Genomic DNA, 25780 nt, shown 5'->3' on the forward strand with positions numbered 1-25780 from the left:
TTTTTTAGTTTGCAACAAAGTACCATCTTTTAATGTTTCATTCATTTACAATATAGTACATGTCAATACAAAATAAAAAATGCTTTCCATTTTAAATCTCCCTTTCCTCACCACCTTCCCCAGTTAAAAGCAGGTTTATGTACACTATTCAGAAGTTATGTGTCACTACGTTGTAAAAGCAAAGTAGTTGCTGGTAATAAAGCATCTCCTTTGAGCAAAGTGTTTTCTCAAAACAAATCAGAAAGTTGACTACCTGATGGGTAAAGACAGGAAGTGGGAGCAGAGGTGGCAGAACTTTGATTTTAGCATTTCAATCTCACGTAACCATCCCTCCCTCCCTCCTTTCCTTCCTTCCTTCCTTCCTTCCTCCCTCCCTCCCTCTCACCCACTGGAGTGTCTTCACTGAGCTTTCTTCTGTTGGCCGTCCTTGATGATGACGTTTTTAAAGAGAGTCAGCAGGGGTTTTTGGCTTCGCTCGCCCCAGGGCTTCATGAAGCCACCGTAGCGTTTGCTGGCCGGCGGCCCGTTCCAGCGGAAGTGCTTCATCTTGTAGGTGCTGTCCTTCTTGGTCTGGAGGGTGAGCTGTGGGTGTTCCTCAGCCACGCCCTCTTCTTCCGGAGCGTAGTCCCAGTCGCCCAGGAGCTCTCGCCTCATCTCGGCCGGGTAGGCCTCGGACGACTCCTCCTCCATGCCACTGGGGAAGACCTTGATTGGCCGGCGCTTGCGCCCGACCGGCTTTCCCCAGCGGAAGTGCTCCATGGAGTAGGAGCGCTTGTCCTCGTGCCGAGGCTCGCGCCCCTGCTCGTCCACCTCCGGGCCCTCCTGCATGCTGGACACCATAGGGAGCAGGAATCCCAGCATGCCCTCTTCCCCCTCCGTTTCCATGGTGCTGGAGGCACGCCGACCTGCTGTCAGTTCAGACTTGCACAGGCGTATGCATTCCTGCCAGTCAAAGGGAAGTATTACAGGTTGGGGGCAATGCAGGGCTTCATTCAACATGAGCAAAGCTTAGCTAATTTTATTTTATAAACTGAAATAGATTTCTGTAGCTATGGTGGCTTGTGACTGTGTGACACACTTGCTGCTTCTGGTTATATCTGTGACTGTAGTACCCCTCTACACCCACAAAACAGGTGAAAATACTCAATCTCAAAAATTGTTGCAAAGCACCGCAAACTGTAGAGTGGCCATTGCGTTAAAGGGGAACCATAGCATAATGGAACAAAAACCTTAAATATACGCCTGATCTTTGGGAAATAATTCAGTAATGGTGATTACCCAGCTAACACAAAACATTTCAAAAAATGAAAGTATTGTACCAATATCAATAATTTATTTGTTATGATTTTAAATGCCACAGAAAAAATGTTCAAGCCACGCGAAATGTTACATGTTACATGGTCAGTTCCCTAATGACTATCATTCGCTGTGAGGATGTCATGAATAAAACATGGGCGTCAGTCAAATTTTAAGATTGTTCCTTTGGGAACCAAACATTGTTAGCAGAGTTGGCTACTGGGAATGGAATGAGGTTTGCACTCACCAGCATGTTCTCCTCAGAGCTGAGATCTTTGCAATGTGAGTGTGCCCAGCACTGACCGCTCACCTCTGAACAAAACGCACACAGCACAGCCAGTGCCAGCATCCAGGCCGGACACAGCATCTTCACACTCTGCAGTCACTGTAATACACGTATTACATGTATTACCACAGCATCTTCACACTCTGAAGTCACTGTAATACAGCCCAGCCCTTAATACCACACCATCTTCACACTCTTCAGTCACTGTAATACAGCCCAGCCCTTAATACCACACCATCTTCACACTCTGCAGTCACTGTAATACAGCCCAGCCCTCATTACCACAGCATCTTCACACTCCGCAGTCACTGTAATACATGTATTACATGTATTACCACAGGATATTCACACTCTCTCAGGGGTACACAACTCCATTCCTGGAGGGTGTGTACCTGCTCATTTTCACTGGTTCCCTCCCGTATCAGGCCACAGTCAAATGTTTTCACCGAGAATACAGGTGTAGTCTGCAGCTGTGAGCTGCGGGGCAAGTAGGCCTACAGCCCAGTACACGGTGACATAATGTAAAATGGGGCTGTATGATTTATATAGTTACTGGATATTTTAGTGCCTCATATTTCTGCATTTCTGCTAATCTGAGGAAGTGTATGTTGTGTCATCGTGTACACATCCATTTTTATCCCTTTTAAGCCAGAATATTTTTTAAATTCTGAATAGCGATTCGGCTAGGCCTACTGCACGGGTGAAACTGCAGTGCTATATTTTGAACTAAAATAAAACATCTCATGCCTTATTGGTGAGATGCAGCTGAAGGAGCATTCCGTTCTTTTATGCCTGAATGGCGGACCTGAATGCCATGCCGTAAAGTGTGAACCAAGTGTATAAATTTGGTGAAGTGACCCTGAGGTATTGATAGCTGCATTGAGCTGTTTTCAAAGCTTCTATTTGTGCTCTTCCTCCCGGTTGTAATGAATGATTCCCCCGCAGCGCTGATGACACAAACTGTACAGGTGGTAACAATACCCCATGTGAGCTCCATTCTCCCCCCAACCCACACAAGCACCTTTCTCTGGAGGTGCGTGTGAGTGTGGTGTAGCTTCAGCTTTGCGTGCCGTCTACCCAAGATAACCACAAATGTTGCAAGTTCTAGTCTCCAAAATATTTCAGTTAATTTAGTGCAGTGGTTCCCAGACCTTCTTAGCCATGTACACAATTAACTAATAAACACAGTTCATCTGACCCACCTAAATATATAGTAGTATAGAACATATGCTAAAGTAAGGAATTATTTGTTTGTACATGTTGAAAATAAATGTATGTGTAAAGTATCTAAATATTGCAGTGTTTAATCTGACTTTTTATCCCACCTCTCCTCTTTCCACGACCCAGCACAGTCTGGGGACTACGGAGCCCCGAAGTTCAGAAAAATGTTTTTTTCATTTTTATTTTATTTTCAGGGAACAGTATATGCAAACAAGATGTTATTTGTGCAAACAAGATCTTACAGCTTGTTTGGGACCATGTCATATCATGTTGGAACACGATCCATATGTTGTGGGAACAAGATACATATGTTCTGGGAACATGCTATTAGAGTGTGTGAACAAGATAATATTTAACAATGTAAATGAACGGCAGCGCTAACGGGGGCAAGCTGGGGCTATATCCCCCATCACGAATCTGAGTTGCACAGACACAGCCATCCCCCCCAAGCATTTTCTTACAATTTTACTATTTGCTTGAACGGCATAAATTGTCAGCACCATAGGAGTCATTTCCAAGGTGGACGTGTCCCCAGCCAATGTCTGTCCCTCACAATGTTACATTGACACAAATGCATAGACGTGCCTGTATTATAGTCCATTTAGTAGGTTATATATAGAAATCAGTGGAAGGGATAACAATGTTGCTACATTTAGCTACATAGCTGAAAAACACAGCTGCAGATTTCCCTGCTGGGTGTTCTGTTCATTTTCATGATTAAATTTTCTTGGGCACACAACTTGTTCCCACAACATATGGATCTTGTTCTCTTATGATGAATTGTTCCCACTGCAGAAGATCTTGTTTGCACATGTTAATAATGTCCCCGCAAGATTACAAAAAAAAAAAAACATATTTTTGAACTTCAGGGGTTCTGTAGGGACCCACTGACCTCGTGGGTTATATTCACTAATGGAATGACAAAAAGCAGCATTATCTGTCTGATGCAAAGGAAAAAAAAGTTGTGAGTTAAAACCTCCCTTTAATATACTGTAGTGAACCTGAACACACTGAATATAACAATGTACTAAAGACAGCTACAGAATATTCTGTTTACTATTCTTTTTTCTAACCTCTTGGTAAAATAAGGACAAGAAAGATTGTGCATATTTTCTGAAATTAAATGTTTAGATTTAGTATAATCTCTTGAGTAACTATATTCACATAAAATATTCTATACTTATAATTCTATACTTTTAATAAAATCTATAAATTATCACAGTTTAAAAGAAAATGCCAGAATATTAAGAAAATGTAGATTTTACTCTAAATGTGTGAATTTCAAAGAAATAGTTGAATATGGAAATATTAAACTTAGTCTTCAGTAAGTTAAACATTATGGATGTTCTGACCAGGGTTCTACAGTGCTCCCATTTCAGTAAGATTTGCTCTTGAAAATTGATTTGTGCAAACTGGAAAAATAACGTATGAACACTTCTACTAATTGGCATGCTTTAGCATACTCCTAGATTTTTCAACTTACTAATGTTGGTGTAAAGTCCTGCTGATGCATGCTTTGAGAATAAATATAATAGATCATAGATAATGCATGACAAGGCTATTTTCTCCAATTCGGTTTAGTAGATTAAATGTTTATTTATATGAATAAATGGCCATTGCCACAGACAGACTATGGGAACAACTGAATAAAAAACACAGATCTATTCTTGTTTTTTAGAAGACCTGTTGAAAATGCAGACAGTAACCTAAATTGCCTACTCATTCATTAAGCGGATTACTGAGATCAGTAATTTGTAGGTTTTTTTTGTTAATACTCTTCGTACAATCAATGAAATGTCGTGTTCTGATAAAAGCTTAATGTTCCTTACCTGATGCCAAGCGTCTCGACTCCTCTTCTCTCTTCTCTTCCTGCCACTGGTCTTTTTCCACTCTCTTTTTTCGCTCTGAACAGTTGTCTCTGTTTGTGTGACTCGACTGCCTGCTTCCCAAAGTGTCTTCCTTTTTATGCTCATACCTGCGTGATAGTCCTTCAAGGACAATAGTTGTGAGGTAAGTTCCTTTGTGCCTGCCAAGATCCGGTGAGGGTGCAAATAGAAATCTCAGAGCGTTATTGGAAGAGACAATGACCTTCCTCCCCCCCCTGCCCTATGACAGAACTGGAAGAAGGATGGACTATCAAGTAGGTGCTATCGGTTCAATGCGAGAGCATCTTTCCTGTGATAATTTCAGTTTAATTACTGTGCTGAAATATGATCGCAAGTTCTTCGGCACCTCCATTGTGAGTGGAGAACTGGGAAGCCTGTGGAACAGATTGGGACCACCTGGATGGTCTAGCTGTGTCCGCGAGATTAAAGCCATGACAGGTGATTTTCTGAGAATGGAAAATAAATGTGGACAAAAGACATTTCGTTATTGATTGAAATGGGGTTCACGTATCCCCTTCTGATGAAAATGATTTTTTTTTTTTTTTTACCCATTTCTCGTGTGCCTCAATGGTGATCAGAGAATAAATGAGATTTTTTTTTTCCTTAATGGCCTTTCAGGTTATTATACTGAGTTTTAAAAAAAGCTTGGCATTTGTTCCCAAGACTTGTTTAATTATTATTATCTTCATTGATTGCAATGAAAAAACATGATGAAGAGAAACCAGTACCAAATCATTAGCTTCACATGTTTGAATCTTTGGAGCTAAAAAGATTTAGCTTTAGCAGCCTCCTGTCTGCCATAGAAATGCAAAATGTATAAAATACAGTATGCCTTAGGTGATTATATTGGTGATTATACATTGTCATTTTGTAAAAAAAAATTTTACTCAAAGTTTCCTTTTCTACAGTATGGTTGTTTACACTACTTCAAATTGAAGTTCATTTGAGATGTATATTTCACGGGTACAGAAGATGCACATATGCTACTTTTAATGTAAGCAACTTTTTTCAGTCTCAATTACTTTTATAAATCAAATTTGCTAAAAATAGTTAATGCTGTATTAAAAAAAAAATCATAAAACATTGCTATGTATGCTATTGGACCAGCACCTACTGTATATGCTTAACTTCAGTGAGCATATGGAGATGTTAGGGAAAGGATGAAGAGGTATTGCATGTGGTTTTGAGTGCCCATTCATCATTCGAGCATTAGAGATGGGGAACATCACACACCAACTTCAAAGCCTGTTCTGGTGAAAGGAAAATGAAAATGGGAAATAAGATTTCTGCCCGGTGTAACCAATAGTCTTCCACGGGCACAGACGCTGGTTGTCTGAGCACCTGCCCCTTTTGCTCCAAGTTACCAATATGCCCCTTTGATTTCATTAACAAAAACAATTATATTTGTTTCATTATTGTTGCTGTAATTAATTTTCATTCTTTCATTTTGACAGAATATATTCTGTATGATAACTGGGTGATGGTGTGCCCTTTTCTTCCTTAGTGCACCTTACCTTAGGACGTCTCTACAGGGTCCCTGGCCTTCCTAAAATGTAAAACCTTTGTTCATTTTTCAGTTTTATAATCTTATTTTAATATTTATGTTTACTTTGAGGCTTTTAGTAGATGTTCTTAAGCAGAGTGACTTCCGTAAGTTCAGTGCTGATGCTAAGTCGTCATGGTCTTAACTGATAGTAACAGTCAATTCATAATCCTATAACATAAAGTTAGATTCTGTAGTAAGTGCAAGAAGGAAATAATGTAGAATAATTATGAAGCAAATAGTGTATAGTAATGTAGTTTTAGATAGGTAGGGCTAGTTAACCCATGCATCCATGGTATTTATTTTACATTAGCTTTTTTGTTTATGTAACAAAATAATTATTCTCCCTACTTAAAGGTTTTTTTTTTTTTTAAGGATTTTTAAAAATGAGGATTTCGACCTTCATTTTTCATTTTTATTGCTTTTGATGCGGCTAGTTGCATTTTGCTGTGATGCCAGTGCAATGCCACTCATGCCCAGACAGGGGGCACTGCAGCTGAAGTGAGTCAGTGGGTTTTTTACACACTGAAAGCAATGTCACAATACAAGAGTGCTTGAGGTTTAGGTTTTCTTAGAAGACAGTGCTTGTGCCAAGCTCATTTACAAACTTTTAAGCTCAAAATTTTTTTTTAACAACTTCCCCATTCTTGCTGTGTGAGATCAAGGTGTTTTATGAAGTTTTGGTGTTGTAATCCTGTTACTAAAGGAACATTAAAGTGAATTGAAACCTGTCCCAGTCTGCAGGATTACAGAATGTCTGTCCTGCTGAGCATTGCTAGCAAAAAATAGCTGTGTTCATTCTTTTTATGTTTTATAAGGGAAATCTAATCGTCATTCATTGTTGTCAGTGCTCCATTTGTTGGAGTTGGAGAACAACTCTGACCCTTCCATTTGCTTTGATGGAGAAAAACAACAGTTGAGAATTTTCATGTGATTTAACTACACTGATCAAAGCTATATTTATATTTTGGACATTTAGAAATAGTTAGATATGAATTTACTTGTGCTAATAAAAGGTATGAATGCTAGATAACACAAGTGGGGATCCTCCACCCAAGGAAGTCCCCTGTGAAGTCTCAGCTCTGCACAAATAGGAAGAGTGGAGGTCAATAAAACTACAGGATTAGGAATCCCAGTAGCAGCATGATCTTGTGATCTTGCTTTACAATTACACCGTCTTTTGAATCCAGCCAATAAGCACCCTTTACCTCTACATTACATTACAGGCATTTAGCAGGCACTCTTATGCAGACCTCAAGGGTACAAAGGTTACATTTCAACATTTTGATAACAGCAAGCATGCACTATCACTATCAATTAAACGTTATTCTTAAAGCATGCACACATCCCACTTCAGGCATTTGGGCACAGCCCTCAGATATACAGTGCCTCCACATAGACAGCAGATAATTAACCGGCGAAAAGTATAAACTTTATATTGAGATACAATCATCCAAACCGGCATAGTAGGATTTTATAAAACACTACTTAGTAATGGTTTACTGCATAAGCCACTATTTAACAGGAATGAAAAACTTGAATTACATAGAAACTTTGTTGTTAGACCATTTTTATAAATAAGAACCCTGGTTTACATTTTACATTTAAATATTTTATTTTTGGAAACATAAAATTTTATTATTTTAGCAAGCCCCACATCTTGTGATTCGTAATGGCTTAAATGACTCAATAGAGAAAGATTGGTCAGTGCCTGTGTGTACAGTAAACTGTTTTCATGAGCTTTAATTTGTACTTTCAGAAGAGTTATTTCATATTCTGCTTGGACTGTCAAACTTAAAAAAGGTCCATGGGATATCTCTGTTCTTTTCTTTTTTCTCTGTTTCACATTTTAATAAATCTTGTAATTAGTGTTTAATATTAATTAATGTTCCGGATTGCAGATTTCAAATGAATCAAGTAGAGTTTTTTTCTTGACAGGTGCAACACATTTCTGTTACCTAATCAGTGACTTAATACACAGTAAAATTGTACACATACGTACCAGTTACATTTAAAATTATAGCAGTAATCAAAATTCTCCAGCTAAACAAACTCATGTTCCAATTTGTTATTTTATCTCACTGTCTGTACAACCCTGTTGCATTTATAAGGTCTGTCCATTGCCCTGTGTTCATGTACTAACAGGGAAAACACTGCAAGTGAATCGACACACTTTGCGCTGACAATAAAGCACCCCTCCCCACCCTGTCCACAAGCTGGGTCTCTGGGGTCTAGATTTGAAATTCACAGGAATCTTACTATTGGCTGGGCAATCTGGCGCCAGTGGTTAGACCCAGTAAAAACGGGAGCAGTGTTTTGTGTCTGTGTCAATCAATCTCCGGCACGGAGCAAAGCAGCACATTTTTTAATTATTCGACTGATAGCCAATGGTAGATCGTGCTTTCGTACATGCGACATGCACAATGCACGAAAGCATCAATCCAGTGTAATTGCAATATCCTTCATCTATTCCAGAGAGCACAGACCAGCGTGCACTTCCCACTAAAAGACACATATGTCTGTCCTTGCTTCTGGTCATGTAGGAGTTTCATCATATAGTTGAAATATTGCTTCCATGTAAAATTGTTTACTTAGAAAAGGTTCTTTTATTAAAAGCCTGCCATTAGTCAGGAAATCTGACCTTGGCCTTAAAATGGCCTTTTGTTGAAATTTTTCTCATTGATGATGCAGTCCTGAGTGTTTTGTTGTGGGATACAGAGGCTTTTAGCATTGTGTTGCATGGACAATTTCAAATGTCACATCCACAGAGTTTATACTGGAGAGAAAATCTTTGTGAAGCGCACTCAGGATGCAATTTCTGTTTTGATTCTTTTTCTTTACTTAGTATATTTTTGAACAGAAATATATATATATATATATATTCTCTTATATATGTATATCTCAGCTTGTATTTAAGGGTGTTTATACATTTGGTTTCACCATGTAGAAATTACAGCCCTTATTATACATAGTCCCCCCATTTTTCATAACGTTGTTGTGTTTCTGATTAGTCAGGTGTGTTTAAATTACTTAAGTGCAGGTGTGAGAGAGCTTTCAGTATCTAGTCTCGATTCTAGGCTTTTGATTGCCTTTGGAGTCTGCTATTAATGTTTGGAAACATAAGGAATAGAGTTGTGCCAGTGAAAATCAGAGAAGCCATTATGAGGTTTTATTTTCTCCCAAGAGAAAAAAAATTGCCTTGAAAGTCAGAAAATCTGCCTAAAAAGGTTTTGGCAACAGGTTTTATGGACAGATGATACAAAGGTAAACCCTAGATTACCAGAGTGACAGAAAGGTGAAATTGTGGAGAAAGGACTACCCTTGACCTTCGGCATATTTCATCTGTTAAGTATGGTGGAGGCAGTGAGATGGCTTGGACTTGTATGGCTGCATCTGGAAACAGTTCAAGGGGCTTTATTGATGATGTAACTTGTGATAGCAACAGGGGTACTATATATAAAATGTGCAGTGGCGCTCACTGTATATGTAATATTCAGACTGGGGTAAAATACATATTTAAATATTTTAATTACTTTAAAATACTTACTTACAAATTATTTGAAATTCAGCACTTACAAATACTGAGTATTTAAATTAAAAAGTGTATTTGAAAATACAATAGAGGAAAAAAGAAGAAATACAGTAAAAGGCCACTAATTTAAAAAATATTGCATGGGTACAAATAAACTGGCAAGTAGCTTATCAACAAGTCTGAATTTGCCATCCCCCTATGCAAAGACATGTACGGGCATTTAGGCTACTGTCTGTTAGAGGCAGCGCATGGGTTGTTTAAAATTGCCAGCGTAGGCTACCCTTGCCCGTACTATTTGAAAAAGTATTTGGTTTCCCAGGAAAGTATTTATTTAAAGGAATGTATTTTTTAAATACTATTTGAGAATGTATTTGGTTTTTCATGAAAATAATTTAAATAAATCAAATACAAAGTATGTCATGTGTAAATGTATCTGAAAATACTTCAAATATGTATTTCACTACATTTTCAAATACAAATACATATTTGTATTTGACCCAGGTCTGGTAGCATTTCAAGTAACGTTTGAAACAGTAAAAGAAAAAAGGTGGTATGAATGTGATGCTTATTTTTATTAAATTAACTTTTGGAAACCCTAATGGAATAAGTCAAATGAATTGTCTTCTGGGGTTATTGAATAAGCTGTACCTTTTGGAATACAATTTCCTGTTTACATTTTTCTGATCAAATGACGCTGTGCAAGCTCAGAGGCTAATGAAAAATTCAAATGCAAAGAAGTTGCGTTAAAAATGAAGATATAATGCATTGGAAATCACAATACATATCATTAATGATTAATTGTGTATGTAAGGCCACACAACAGAAAAGTAAAAAAAGAAATAGTGGAATATATTGTGATGCAGCAAGACATCACACTGGCTTGCTTGTTCAGCACTTCGTTCGGTGCCTTACATGTCTTGTGTCATTCCCTGAACTTGGAATCCAATTATGCTGGATTATAGAGGTAAGTTGTCTTTTGTGCAAAGCTCAGTCGAGCCACGGTTACACTGCTTTACGCTGTCTGCTTACTACCGGCGAAGAGGAATGGCCCTGCATTTCCGACATGTTCCACCTCTTCAGGAATGGATTTTTTGAGCAAGGTAATTTTCAATCAGTTTGTTTTTCAGCAATGTAGCAGGGGTTGATTTCATTTGCAGTTGCCGTTAGTCTCATCAGAGCCGCGGTGGCAGAATTACGTGGCATTGAGATTCTGCTTTTGGCACCTTGTAGCATTAGGTTTTAGATACTTAAGGTGTATGTGGTGGGTTCTACCAAACCGAATTGCATTTCTCTCTGATTGGCGGCCAATAATGCAGTTACTGAATGTAAGTATAGGTACTAGAAACACACATCATAAAGAATGGTGCAAAAAGCAGGTGTATTTAATTGTAGTCCATCACCTGGGGTGGGGGTAGGGGGTTATGAGCCTGCAAATTTTTTATCATTGAGGCTCATGGGAAGTGTCTGGAACTAGTTACAATTTGGATCTTTCTAGAACATTCTTCGTTGTACTCGCTGTGAAACTTCATAAGCTGCTTGAAGGGGGCTGAAAAGAAGAGCATCGGGTGATAGTATTTTTGGATTCATTGTGCTCTGAGGGCCACTTGTCCTCACCCTCGTGCTGCACATTATTCTCATTATTCTCACCCACAACCACGAGTGACTTACATACTGTAGCTTACATTTTTAACTGTGTTCTTATTTGTTTGTACACAATTCATTTCACAATATTGGAATAATTCAGGTGAAGTTCTCTGCTTAATTGTATGATGGCAATGCCCCAGGTGGGACGCCTTCACGTAGACATTATTTGGCTGATTTTCTTATCCAGATGATTCCTGAACTTTGAAGACCATCCCTTACATGTTGGACTTACCCATTACACTACCCTACTGCCCAGTGCTTGTAGGCAACCTTGAGCAATTGGCCACAGACGAGCACAACCATTTTGCGCATGGATTAGGCCTGCTTGATCTGAGTTCATCTTAATGACCAATTACCATGATTCCATTAGAGTGGGCCAACTGAGGTGCATGAGCTGACAGCTACTACATTGTGTAGGTGGGGGTCATGGCCTTATGATCTTCATGGGCTCTATAATAAGAATCCCATTAGAGGACACAAAACTTGCCCAGACTGCATAGCAACCCACCTGCACAGCATAGGTATATGTATTTATAAGACTAGCCTTTATTGCCTGAATGGCCTATTCTTATCATCGTGTACTCTTATCTTCTTTCACTTTGCTCAGCCTCTTCAGAAACATTTCGAGAATGTTTTCTACATTCGGTAAAAACTATCCACCATTCTATCGAGAAAAGAAGAAAATACGAGCAACGCTATACTAGCAGGTGAGCATCTAAAGAAAGCTTCAATATTGTACTCCACACATAAGTGCTCAGGATAGATTTGTAGAGAGGAAAAATAACCAATGATGGAGAGTATTACGCACTCTGCCCTATACAGTTTGGAGTTTCAAGTTGTGTGTGTTTCAAGCGAAAAGGACAAATTTGGTAAGAGAATTGGGGCGCACACAACCCTGTAACCCACTCCAAGAGGACTCTTTCAAGTAATATAAAACAAGAGTTGTTGACGCATATTAAAATATGCATGATGTACATATCACGTGATAAGGAAAGTCGGCATGTGATTGGTGGGTTGTTGAGTCAGCATTCTAGGACATTCCAAGTGGGCTGTTGTTGCAAACCTTCTGCCCCTGTTGTCCTCCATAGTGGTCTTATTTTCAAATGAATGTGATCCTCATTCTTGAATCGCTGTAAATTATGAGCAAATTGCTGTAAATGTTGAGTTCTATATGTTGTTTTTTATTTTTATCTGTTGAGACACACCAGCACACAATACTGTTTTAAAGTTTATACTGTTTTTTAACAAATGAACTAAATGAACTCCACTCCAGTATTTCCTGTATGTGTACTGCTGTTCACTTCAGCTGCTGGGAGCCACAGATTTAGAAGAATAAGAGACCCTTGAATCAAGGCAATTGCATGATTTGGCGGCTCTTATAAAGCTATTCTGGAGATTGCGGACAAGATCCGACCCCCTGTGAGGTCCTGGCTGGTTGACCGCACGGTGGCACAGGGGTGGGCGGAGCCAGGTGAGGCAGGATGACATTGCCACTTCTGCGCCCCGCCCTCCTGTTGCTGGCGATTTGGATTGCCTGCCTGGCGGCGGACGAGAATGACACCGATCACCACGGCAACACGCACCGCATCGGCACCGGTGGGTCCGCCAACTGTGGCGAGTATAGCAACCAGGCCACGGCCGATGGGCAGTGCCACCTGGAGGCCACCCTGCCACAGCTGGGCGAGCAGCGCTGTCCGGACATGTTCCGCTGCACAGACGAGGTGTCCTATTGGCTGCACGAAAACGAGGAGAGGAAGCAGCAGATCCTGGCGCTGAAGGAGACCATTTCTGAGCTGCAGGAGGAGCTCAGGAACCACCGTCACCGTGTCAAAGTCCTGGAGCTGCAGGTGAGACAAGGGAGCGCTTGGATATGTGTCTTAATCCCCATCATTTTCTATCTTGTTTTGTATCTAGTATTTTAACAGTGATCTTCCCACTCAGGCTTTGTTAATCGTGACACCGTGTGGTGGTATGAATGGGAGGTGATGTATCAAGTACACATATTCAGCAAGAAACTTTAAGTGGCCTGAATGTGGAACTGAAAATGAGTTGGGACACGAAAGCTGGGTATTTCACATCCTTAAGACTTGATTCTTTTCCCCTCAGCCGAGCTGCGCAATGATTTTTAACCCTGGTCCTGGATGACCAAATGGTATACTCGCCTTACCTGGTTTTTTGGGTCTAAATTGGCCATTTATTTTAAATGGCAACTTTATCAATTTTTTGTATATGAAACCCTTTTAAGTTCTTTCCAACAACCTGCATGCACTTACCCTGGAAGTACTGAGCCCTTTACATCAAATAGATATTTCATTAGATTTTCCAGGACCGATCCATTATTTCATTTTCTCCTCTGCCTCGTATTCCCAAACTGCAGCTTGTGCTTTTTGCATTGCTGAAGAGGAAATGACGAATAAAAATTGTTTTAGTTTATATACTTCTACTACTGTCTTCAAGGGATATACATATACTGTTACATTCATACTACAGGCTTCAAGGACAACATATAAGAAATTAATATGGGTCAACTCCTTTAAGGCAAACATAACAACCCACTCTGGCTCTCCAGGGCCAGGGTTAGCTAGCCCAATCAGGAAGGAAGCCCAACATAAAGGGAGATTTTCTATAAGAAGTCTTCTTATTTATCATTTTACTCAAGGGGTTTATTGTTTGTTTATTTCACCATTTGAAAACTAAAAACCAAGGTAACCGTGACATTGAACAGTAGCAACAATAATGGTATCCAAGACGCAGAGGCAGAGAAGCAGCAGGTCTCTCCTAATGCCTCAGTGACCCTGGGCTATAACAGGATTAGCCCTGTAACCTCAACTTCCTCCACGTGGTTTCTTTACCATGCTTGCAAGCAGTAAGGCGCTGTACCATGATTCGAACACCCATTTGCTCTCCCTGGTCACAAAACCTGCAGTTACATTATCCCTCACTTCTATTTTTCTGACTGGTCTCACACGGGTGGCTTGTTTTTTTAAACTAGTGGGAAAATATAGGGTCATTTTCATGTTTTCCCAGAAAGACTCTGCCTGGATATCCACTGTTTTTTATCAGGAGTACTTAAACATCAGTCTTCACTGAGCCAATACTAGAGAAGACAGTTAGCTAGTTGCACGTCAAACAAGCTACATTAATGTTTCTATTGCAGGCCTTCAAGTGTATACAGGATAATAAAAAGATAGTAGTCAGTAATGCCTGCCCGGCAGTATTAATACTTCAAGTTATTTCAGATGTAAGCCATTTAGAAGCTATTTGGATTTGAAAAGGTGATGTACGGAAGCCTTGAAAGGCAAGGTGAAAAGATTTTTTGTGGTAAAGGTCGCCAAAAAAAGTTGTACGTACGAGTTATTAACTCATGCATTTTTTGGCCGACATTTACCGTAAAAACAAATTTCACCTTCCCTTAGAGGGCTTCCATACTAATGGATTAAAAAAAAATTCTCATTAGTTACAGCATAAGTCATGTATGCATTAACGTTTACCAACAGAACTCCATATCTGAAAGTGTATTGTGGTACTCTCTAGGTTTGAGGAACATCTGATGTGTTTTGTTTTATCTGGAATAGAAAATACGGATTAATTTGAATCTTTTCATCTGGATTGTCCTGAGCTCAGTGTCTTTCTTTAAGACAAAATATTGCTTTGGCAGTCAAGTTTTGTTTGCGCACTTTAAATTTCCAACAAAACGTTTTGTGGAATGAACTTATATTGCATATATGCATTTTCAAACAGCGTTCTGTATTGAGTATGATTCAAAGCACATTTATAGCACATTTTTGTCCTCAAAACTGAACGTTACACCAGATGGCGTGCACTGCAATAGGCCTGTGTAGCAGCCAATAATGTAATAACTACCATTAATGTAATAACTGCCAATAACGGAATAATTTTTCCGTTCTTAATGTAATAAAAGCCGATAATATAATAACTGACCAATAATGTAATACATTTTCTGAACCAATAACGTAATAACTTTTTACATATAATGTAATAAGTTATTACATTATTGGCTGCTTATTACATTATTAGCTGGGTTTTTAAATAAATCATAAAAAATGTAATAACAGAAGCCGATAATGTAATAATATACTTATATCGCTTTAAGTTTTATTTATTGGCTATAAAGTGTCACATTTCTATGACACTTACCCTTGCTTCCTCTTTCAAATAAAAAAAGCTGCTCAAAAACCTGACCACACGCACGCACGCACGCGCACACACAAACACCTACTCTCTCTCTAGGAATTATGACTATTTATTTGTTTGTGGTGCTTGGTACTCCTTAACTCCTTAACCATTTGAGTACCAAATGAAGTGCGAGCACATATGTTTGCAAACACAGACAATTACTCTTATGTCATATAATATGAAATCTATACCTCTTTGAAGATGCTTTGTCCACGAATACAAAGACCACCATTTCTTTTCATGAAAAATGTCATCTTTAATTAAATGTATTTAAATAACTTTTTCAAGCAAACTGTTTCAACCACACTATTATAGCTATTCAGCACTCTCTCTCTCTCTATGTATATATACCAAACCTGACTCCTGAAAGGTTACATGAAAATGTATTACCAAATCAGAATCCTTGCCCTATTGACATCCCTGGCTATTTGAATACAGTCATGACAAGCTCAACAAAGAGTCTAAAACCGAAGCAAATGATATCTATAGTTCATTCTTTTTTATTTTTGCCATTTTCTCCAATTTTAGTTGTTATACCAATTCTCTGTGTGTATCACGGTCCTGGTTGATGCGCTATCCTCTGTTGGTCTGGGGAGGGTGTAGACTACCACATGCCTCTGATACATGTAGAGTTGCCAACTGCTTCTTTTCACCTGACAGTGAGGCAGAGGTGGGAGTCACACTTGTGCAAGTCACAAGCAAGTCTCAAGTCTTAACCTTCAAGTATCAAGCAAGTCCCATGTCACTGTGTTTAGACTCAAGCAAGTCAAGTCGAGTCACCATGAAAGAAGTGCTTAAAACAAGAGAGAAAGGGACACAATGGCAAGCCATGTCATAAGAAAACTGAACCTGTTCGTGAGTTAGTTAGTTTCTACAACTAGGGATGGGCATGGTTCAGATTTTATCAATACCAATACCACTATTGATATGCTTATCAATACCAATACTTATCAATACTCTTATCGATACTTCCTAATTTGGTGTGCAAAATACATGTTTTTAAAAGAATTATCAGTACTACTTTTATATTAGTTTGGGCAAAAAATATTTAACAAAGTAGTTCTGTTGATAAAATGAAACATATTGTTTTCTGAGACAAAACATGATGCTGGGACCAATGGTATAGATAATGTAAATGTAATGTGTATCAAGAGAATGTTTAGTTCATTAAAAAAACGGATGGTAAACCATCCTTTATTATTATGATAAAACTGAAAGATGTGTTACCAAAGTTATCTTTGTAGGTCATGTTATATACTATATTTTACAGTTTAGAATTTTGCATTAAGAGGTTGAAAGTTGAGCACAAGGGATAATAGTGCCAGTTTGGTTGAAGAAGTTATTTAAATACACTTGATTAAAGATTATATTTTTCATGGAAAGAAGTGGTGGTCTTTTTTATTTGAGAACACAGCATCTTCAAAGAGGTATAGATTTCATATTATACAACATAAGAGTAATTGTCTGTGTTTGCAAACATGTGTGCTCTCACTTAATTTGGTACTCAAATGGCAAAGGAGTATAAGGCAGGGCTGGAGATAAGTCTAACCATCAAGTTACACAAACAATTAATTCCTAGAGAGAGAGAGAGAGTTGTTGTTTGTATTTCATGTTTCCTATTCCTGTTTCTATGTGTACGACTGGAATAAGTACAAGTGTATTCATGCCTAAAGCATTTTGAATTGATTTGAAGAGAGAGAGAGTAGGGTTTTAGTGCTGTGTGTTTTCGAGAGTTAGACTAGATCAGGGTAGATTGGACTGTTTGAGCAGTATTGAAAAAGCACAGTAGTTTGGCTTACGGTTATGAATCTGACATTTGATAATAATAAACTTACATAGTGATACAAGTATATTAACGTTATCGATCTATTATACTTTTTAGATTTATTACCAGCTAAAAGTAATAACAGTCAATAATCTAAAATTTATTACATTATGTGCAAAAAGTTATTACGTTATTGGTTCAGAAATTATTCCGTTATTGGCAGTTATTACATTAATGGTAGTTATTACATTATTGGCTGCTACAGCCTGCCTTTTTAAAAATAGCTTATTTTCAGTAAGTGAGCTATTTAACAGATGTTTCAGTCTTCTGTACCGGGAATTGGTATCCTCCTATCTATGTAAGAAAATACTAAATATACATTACTGACGGCATGAAACATCTACGTAACTCCCTCACTGAAAATAAAAATATGAAAAAATCTAGTTCAAATTTGTGATTCAAGCTCAAATTCACGAAACAAGTTCAAATGAGTTTTTATGCGGGGCAGAATGAAGAGAAGAATGGGCTGAACTCATCTCTGGAGCAGCGCTTTCGGGAGCTGGAGAGACAGCACGCAGAGGCCAGCACGCTGCTGCACTTGCATGCCTCTCTCATCTACGACATGCAGACGCGGATACACAACCTGTCCATGCTGGTGGAGAAGGTGCGCAAGAACCCTGGCTGCATGATCAACATCATCCGCAGCAGCCCCTTGATGAGCACCCAAGAGGCCCTCCACCCAGGTCGGTTGCCCCGGGAATGCTTCTGGAACATTCCATAACAGAAATCGCCAAAGCAGGGATCTCAAACCCCAGTGGCTATAGCCAGTGATGGTTAGAATTTAAAACACATGTATTTAAAAGACACATAATGTTTGGGACAAAGGACATATTTGTCTTGATTTGGCTCTGTGCTCCACAATTTTAGGAAATTTAAGGAAATTTTTATCCATTCACCATTGAGAAATTACAGCACATTTTATACATTGCTCCCATCCCCCCATTTCTAGGCACTGTAATGTTTTGGACATATTAGTAAATGAAAGTAGTCATGTTTAGCACTTTGTTGCATGTCCTTTGCATGCCATGTCTGCTTGAAATCAGTGACCCACGGACATCACCAAGTGCTGAGTATTTTCTCTGGTGATGCTCTGCCAGGCCTGTACTGCTGCCATCTTTACTTCCTGCTTGTTTTGAGGGCTACTTGCCTTAAGTTTTCTCTTCAGCATATGAAACATATGTTCAATTGGATTGGGTGAATGGCATGACCAATCAAGAATTTTCCAGTTTTTGGCTTTGACAAACTCCTTTGTTGCTTTAGCTGTAAGTTTGGGATCATTTTCTTGTTGTAGGATGAAGCACCATCCAATGAGTTTGGAGGCATTTTCTTGAGCTCAAGCAGATAAGATGCTTCTGTACACTTCAGAATTAATTCTGCTGCTGCTATCAGCAGTTGTATCCTCAATGAAGACAAGTGAGCCAGTACCTGTGGCAGCCATACATGTTCAGACCAAAACACCCCCACCACCACGTTTGACAGATGAGCAGGGTGTGCTTTGGATCACGGGCGGTTTCTTTTAGTCTCCACAGTTTGCTTGACACCACTCTGGTACAAGTCAGTCTTGGTCTCATTTGTCCACAATACCTTTTTTCAGAACTCTGCAGGCTCTTTTGGGTATTTCTTAGAGATCTGGGACCTCACCATTCTGTTTTGGTGGCTATTTACAGTTTTTTATCTTACAGTGCATCATCTGTAGTTCTGTGTGTGAAGTCGTCTCTGGTCAGTAGTCACTGACACATTCATGCCTGCCCCCTGAAGTATGCTTATGATGTGCTGGTCAGGTGTTTGTGGGTCTTTCCTCATTATGGTGAGAATTCTTCTGTCATCAACTGCAGAGGTCTTCTTTAGCCTAACTAGTGCTCTTTCTTCTTAAAGATGTTAAAAACAGTTAATTTAGGTAAGCCTGAGATTAGGTCTATGTCTCTATTTTTATTTATTTATTTATTTATTTATTTATTTATTTATTTATTTATTTATTTATTTATTTATTTATTTATTATTTCCCCTTGTCGTAATGGCTTACTTGACTGTTACTGTCACAGATCTTATGTTGCCAAATGCCAATACCAGACTCCAAAGGCAACCAAAAACGTAGAATCAAGACAAAATACTAGAAGGCACTCTTATACCTACACTAAGGAAGCAACTGAACACACTGACTAATCAGAAACACCCATGAAGCCATTTGTAGCAAACATTATGGTGCCCTGAAATGAAGGGATTATGTATAAAAAGTGCTGTAATTTTTACATGCTGAAACCAAAATGGATACAAATGGCCTTTAACAGCTTGGAATCTGCACTTTAACCATATGTGCATTGTTTGGTTACAAATCTACAATTGTGGAGTACAAAACAGATTCAGGAAGAAAAAAAAAATCTGTCTTTGTCCCAAACATTATTGTGCTCACTGTAATGTATGCATTTCACATGCAAATTGTTTGTTGCGTGAGTCTTTTTCATATGGCGCACGCCTCTTGAGGGAATTATTTCTTTGCATTTGTTAACAAAATTGATTTTTTTGCCTATCCCTTGGCCGCAGTATCTTTTGTTCTTGGTGCAGTTCAGTACTTAAGTGCTAATTAGTTTAATGCAAAAATTGGTTAAAGTATCGAAACTCGTTGTTTACAAGGCCTAATTTGGCTGTAATTGAAATGATTACACAGTAATATGGAGCCCTTCAGGATAGGAGTTTGCTGGAATGTAAGCCTGTTGTAAGTCTAGTCATTCCATGGACTTGATATGATTGTTAATTTTGACTATTAAATACATGAGAGATTAGATCCTATGGAGATGATAGTCTAAGCAGAATAGGTTATATCACAATCTACTTTTTACTAAGTAGGCCTACTAGTTTTTCTTCACAAACATGGCTTCAAAAAATTCAGTAATATCCAAATTAACTCACCAAACTGTGAGGATAAGTTACAGTAGCATGTATTAGCAAATCAAAATTAAGGAATTAAGTGAATGCAGCCCTATGTGTTTTTTGACATCCTATCCCAATATAATGTTTTCCAAGGAGGTGCGTCTACACACCTTAGTTTGAACAATGTGTTGCCTCTGCTGCCGCTTGATACACACACATTGTTGACACACAGTAACAGAGCATTGTGGGTAATTGTTGTAATGTGACTCTTTACTTATATGTTCTTATGGTATTAAGAAAGTAGGTCAAGGCATACAACATGCTTTAAATGAATCTTCAGTAACAAGACTGGCGGCCATTACATCATAGTAGCAGGACGGGTGAGTGCTGAGAGAACGCAGTTAAACATGGAATGGAATGCCCATGCCAGATGCAATGGCGAAACATGACCTGGAATAATGTTCACAACATCACAATGTTTTTTTGCAAAATTAAGCAAATTGTACCAAGGCATTCAGTATCTGAATTTAAGAGTGTTCGAATCGCCAGAAAATAATATGAATCACACCACAAGGGGGAGATGGTCCTTTTCAAAATATATATTGTGTGTGTTCGCAGTGTGCTTCTAATAGGCATCTGCCTTGTAGGTTCATACAGTACTTTGTCCTGCCACAAGCTATTCGTAATGTTTCATGCATTAAGCAGAAAGAATTAACAGGAAATGCTTTCAAAACAGTACCCACCATAGATCCTTGCCAATTTAAAATTGTTGTATACACAGTCTACCTGATTCCCAATGGAGACCAACAGAGAGCCAGAGTGCATTGATTCAAATTGGGGTGTGAAACAGTTTTTCCCTTTCATTGCAATGAATGGAACATCATAAAACATTATTTTACAGCAATGGGCGGAAATATCTCTTAGATTTCAGCTCAGAAATAGAAAATACATACACAAAGCAAAACACAGCACAATCACACAGGAATCATGCAAAATAATAGCTCTTCATCTGGTTTTGCTCAGTGCTTTCCTGAGTAGTGGACTAATTGCCTTATGGCTGGTCAGACGTCAGAGTCAGATTTCTGAACAAGCTCATCGCTGACCATACTTGTGCCCTCCAGAGGTCCAGCATGTGAGAAACTGTCCCATCGACTGTGCCTCCATCTATTACAATGGGGTCCGCCGGTCAGGGCTCTACACCGTGGTGCCATCGCTGGGAGCCATGCCTGTAGAAGTCTTCTGCGACATGGAGACTGAAAGTAAGGTTCTGTTACTGCAGGAATCCCAGACTCCAGCTCTGCAAGCCTGTAGCATTTGCTGGTTGTTGTGTTCCGGCTCTCAAGTGATCATTTTAAGCCATAGGCTGGTTAAAGAAGTCCAGTTACCTTAATCTCTCTGGTCTGGAGGTGCACTTTAAGGATGTCTCCCTGCTGGTGGTCTCCTAAGTGCTTATGTAACCGCACTGCAGTTTTTTATTACATCACACAATGCGGAGGAACAAAGAGATCTGGCCTTCACGTGTGGCTCTATTTCCTGCCAGACGGTGGTTGGACCGTGATCCAGCGACGGCAGGACGGCACGGTCAACTTCGACCGCAGCTGGAGAGAGTACAAGAACGGCTTTGGGGACCTGCACACCGAGTTCTGGCTGGGCAATGACAACATTCATGAGCTGTCTAGGCAGGGGGACTACAGCCTGCGCATCGACCTGGAGGACTGGACCGGCAAGCACAAGCACGCCCTCTACGAGAGCTTCAGGTTAGAATCCCCGCTGTGCCAGCTAAGACCCACTTATTCTAGTTATGACACTTAATCCTATTGTCTAGTCTGCTTGACTCTAAATCCTACCTGTAGGGCCACAGCCTATGAGTTCATAGTTAAGTGATCTTACATGAAAAGAAAGGAATGAGACCAGACACAAAATACTTCATTCATCCCTGTGGGTATATGTGTTTGTCAATCACTATATCACCTTTAATCTGATGTATTCTGATCCAGTTCAGCGAGACACTGAATGTGCTCAAAAAATGATGGTAAAGGTTGATGTTCTGAAAACACATCAATAAGAACTTACACGAACACATGGAGGGCCGTTTGTTTGAAAAAACTGAATGAACAATATGGAATACAATCACAGCAACAAAAAACAAACAAAAAAAAATGCAGAATTTTGTTGAATTAACATTGCAGAAAAGTCTTCTTTATCAGGAAATATCTATTGTGTTTTCGTACTTCTTTTTTGTGCACAATTTTGACTTCTATACCACATGGCATGCCATAGGTGCTGTGGGATTATTTCTGCACTCAAAAAGAGATAATTTGAATTACCATAATGAATTTCTGTTCCTGCATATCTAATGTCCTGTAGATTTTAATTTCAACCCCAATTTGGCACAGCTGATTCCACTAATTAACCGCTCAATGATGAGCCGTTGAATGAGGTGTGCTTTGTTAAGGTTGAAGTAAAAACCAAAAAGACAGTTGATCTGGGCTATAGAATCAGTTTGAAGTTTATTTGGAACAGGCCACTGTAGGAGTGACTGAAAGAACAACCAGCAAGCCAGAAACACATTTTAAGGTCTCTACAGTAAAGAAACAACAGTATCAGCAGGGATAGAGAGTGTGTTTCCTGTATTCGTCTTTTTTTGACATAGTCGTCAGAAAGTCAATGCTGGGTCAGAATTCAGTGTGAACTTCCTCCTCCCCACATGAAAGAAAGCACACATGGCGGAAATGAAAGAGAACATTCTGCTCCGTTTATCTTTCGCTCCCTTGCACCGTCTGAATTTCTTATATATTTCTTGGGTACTGATCATGCCAATTAATGGTTAATCAAAGGTTATTTTAGGGAAATAGTTGTCACAGTTTGGATTCCTCTGTCAGAATTATTAACCCAATCATTTGTGGGATTTCATATTTCTCATACAGTCACACACATTTCTCATACAGTCACACAGTAAGCTGCAGCTTACAGCTGCAGATTGCAAATGTATGTTTTGTCCTGTCCTGTGACAGTGGCAGTGTTAGTAATGATCCAGCATGGGTGTTCTCAGCTGTTTAAAGGAGAAAAACTGGTTGGAGCAAAAACCATTAGGAACATGCACCCACCTCTGGCCTAACATTTGCTTATGTTCTTGGTGGACACCCACCTGAAGGCATGTCCAGTTTGCTCTTGGCGTGTCTGCTGCACCTGTTTCTCTGATGATAACCCAGTCTCCCTGTGGGCTCTCTGATTGGGCAGCATCGAGGAGGAGGCCAACCACTACCGTCTCCATGTGAGCGGGTTCAGCGGCACTGTGGAGGACTCCTTCAGCTGGTACCACGACAAGCAGGACTTCAGCACCTCTGACATGGGCAACATCTGTGCCCAGATCTCACATGGCGGGTGGTGGTACAACCAGTGCTTCTTTGCCAACCTCAATGGGGTGTACTACAAGGTACATTCTGTGGTACTGAGGCACCTCTTCCAATGTAGCCATATGCTCACATAGTAAGTGGTTCACAAAACATTATGACACATATTCACACCCTTTAAAATTGGTTGTGATATAAGTGTTTCATCTACAAAATTATGTGATTTACTAGGTATCTCAGTCCTAGAGGGCTGTGGTGTCTGTTGCTCAACTCTATGCGGTTGTGCATCAGCACTTACTTACATAATTTGTTTCATTGATTGGCTATAGTGCCCACACACCATAGCTTCCATAGCCCAACCAGTGGCTGATTGAAAAGAAAGCACAAAAAATGAAGGAAATCCCAGATGTAAATTTTTTTTTTTGAAAAAGGGAAAAACATTTCTGCTGAATCCTTAGAGGGAAAAGGCTGACAGGGTAACAGGGTGAAATTTGCACTGTTTGCAAACACAGTGAGTGAAAGCAGATGGGGTTAATACCATCATGTTTATGTATTTACATCAAAATACATGTTTTGTGTTAGTAACCCGCCCACCCCCTTTCCCCCTCCCACAGGGTGGTCGTTACTCACCCAGAGGGCAGAGCCCACTGGGGCCAGATGGCATTGTGTGGTACACCTGGAAGGACTCGGACTATTACTCCCTGAAGAAGGTCAGCATGATGATTCGCCCACGCACTTTCCGCCCTCGCCTATCTCCATGACGACCTATGGGCACAGAATCTTGCCATTTCACTCTTCAGGTAGAAGGGGGTCGAGGATGTAAGAGCCGTGGGAGGGGCTTCAGTGTGGCAGGGAAAGGTTGTCATTGAGCAGGACTGAACTGACACTCCCAATGGTCAGTCAGCCAATCAGCTCATTTTGTGCTCATTTTTACTCCAGAAAAGAAAGCATACATACACACCAGAACGTGTGGGCCAAATGTACTATATACTGCATTGTCAAGGTCTCTCTTTGGTCTCCCGCTCACCATTCAAGTCACTCAACTTTCTGTTATATCAATTTTATCTGTGCAATTTAAAAAGTGGTGGCAAGGAAAACTGTATATTTGTGGTAATGAAAGTGCTATGTGCAATATTTTCTTTTTTTACTGGTCTAAATAGTGATTGTGAATGGCAGCAAGTGGGTTAAAATCAAGAAGTACATCATAAAATATGCATTATGATATTGTAAAATCAAAGCAAGGCCAATCTTTTAAAACAAAATTACATGCTGTAACTGATTTTACATGTGCGTAAAGTATCCACAGAAATTACAGTTGTGATAACATCCATTTGTCCTTTCAGACAAGTATTACACAGATACAATTTTACAGGGATGGAAGGCCACTATGTTTTGTTATTCTGATAGTTTGAGGATCAAGGGTGAGATGGAGAGTGTATTAACACACTTACCTTAGCTACCAGAAGTTAAGCTATGTTCCCAGCTTTCCTTATTCTACACAGAATTGCTTTACATTTGCACAACAGCGCGCACAACTTTTGACGTTTTGTGATGATACATTTTTTATCTTTTTCAACACAGGATAAATTTCAATGTGCAGTGTTAAATGATTTTTCTACATAGACAAAAGGCCAGTTTACTAAAACTTTGAGCATGTATAATACAGTTTGTTACTTTGTTGAAGCTTTGCTATAGAACCACACTTGCTGCTCTAAACTATATTTTTGACCTACTGTGATTAAAAAAAAAAGAATTAACACAATCTTTTAAAAAATAAATTTTAAGAAATTACACATGGAGAAAAAAAATTGAGAAAAAGGGTCATTTGTGCCGATGGTTTGCTTTATAATGCCAGTGTCCAATCTAAAATAGCAATTTCTTATTATTTCTACTGTGTACTGACACATCAGGTATGATTGATCAGTCCAAACAATGTATAGTAAGCAAGAACCTGACCTCAGCCTATAGTTGCTCAAACAAGCTGACTTTACTACCAACCTAGGCTTCTCATTACAACAACAGAAATCCAATCCAAGAAATCCAATGGCTTTTTTATGCAGAGCTCTTTGCTTACTTAACAATCAAATAATAATTGAATAATTGAGAATAAAATATTGTGAGCCATTCGA

At 39.2% G+C, this 25780-nt stretch overlaps 2 protein-coding genes across 4 annotated transcripts; one reads left to right on the top strand and one right to left on the bottom strand.

The window, feature by feature from the left end:
* pomca (proopiomelanocortin a) lies at positions 1-4777 on the bottom strand. The gene is made up of 3 exons (XM_064339248.1): positions 4633-4777; positions 1544-1681; positions 1-942 (listed from the first exon to the last, which is right to left on the bottom strand). The coding sequence occupies exons 2-3, from the start codon at positions 1661-1663 to the stop codon at positions 400-402; spliced, it is 663 nt and encodes a 220-aa protein (XP_064195318.1). The 5' UTR covers positions 1664-1681; positions 4633-4777; the 3' UTR covers positions 1-399.
* A 5967-nt stretch (positions 4778-10744) lies between these two features.
* Positions 10745-25780, top strand: LOC135256941 (techylectin-5B). Of its 3 annotated transcripts, none has more exons than XM_064339246.1 (8): positions 10747-10864; positions 12016-12115; positions 12715-13255; positions 17879-18113; positions 21420-21557; positions 21839-22055; positions 23539-23787; positions 24266-24396. In XM_064339246.1, coding segments are annotated over exons 3-8 (1206 nt in total). In that variant the 5' UTR covers positions 10747-10864; positions 12016-12115; positions 12715-12889; the 3' UTR covers positions 24267-24396. The 3 variants fall into 3 exon arrangements, with proteins under 3 accessions (XP_064195315.1, XP_064195316.1, XP_064195314.1); XM_064339244.1 differs by having other exon boundaries at positions 10748-10864; positions 23539-23734; positions 24266-25780; XM_064339245.1 differs by lacking the exon at positions 12016-12115 and having other exon boundaries at positions 10745-10864; positions 23539-23734; positions 24266-25780.

Source organism: Anguilla rostrata, chromosome 6, assembly GCF_018555375.3.
Source record: "Anguilla rostrata isolate EN2019 chromosome 6, ASM1855537v3, whole genome shotgun sequence".
Lineage (NCBI taxonomy): Eukaryota > Metazoa > Chordata > Actinopteri > Anguilliformes > Anguillidae > Anguilla > Anguilla rostrata.

Excerpts from the sequence above, each read along its gene's own strand:
- pomca (XM_064339248.1), bottom strand. The coding sequence starts at position 1,663 with ATGCTGTGTCCGGCCTGGATGCTGGCACTGGCTGTGCTGTGTGCGTTT. Across the intron at positions 943-1,543 it reads GCTCTGAGGAGAACATGCTG|GAATGCATACGCCTGTGCAA; the intron begins GTGAGTGCAAAC and ends TTTGACTGGCAG.
- LOC135256941 (XM_064339245.1), top strand. The coding sequence starts at position 12,890 with ATGACATTGCCACTTCTGCGCCCCGCCCTCCTGTTGCTGGCGATTTGG. Across the intron at positions 13,256-17,878 it reads TCAAAGTCCTGGAGCTGCAG|AATGAAGAGAAGAATGGGCT; the intron begins GTGAGACAAGGG and ends TATGCGGGGCAG. Across the intron at positions 22,056-23,538 it reads GCCCTCTACGAGAGCTTCAG|CATCGAGGAGGAGGCCAACC; the intron begins GTTAGAATCCCC and ends CTGATTGGGCAG.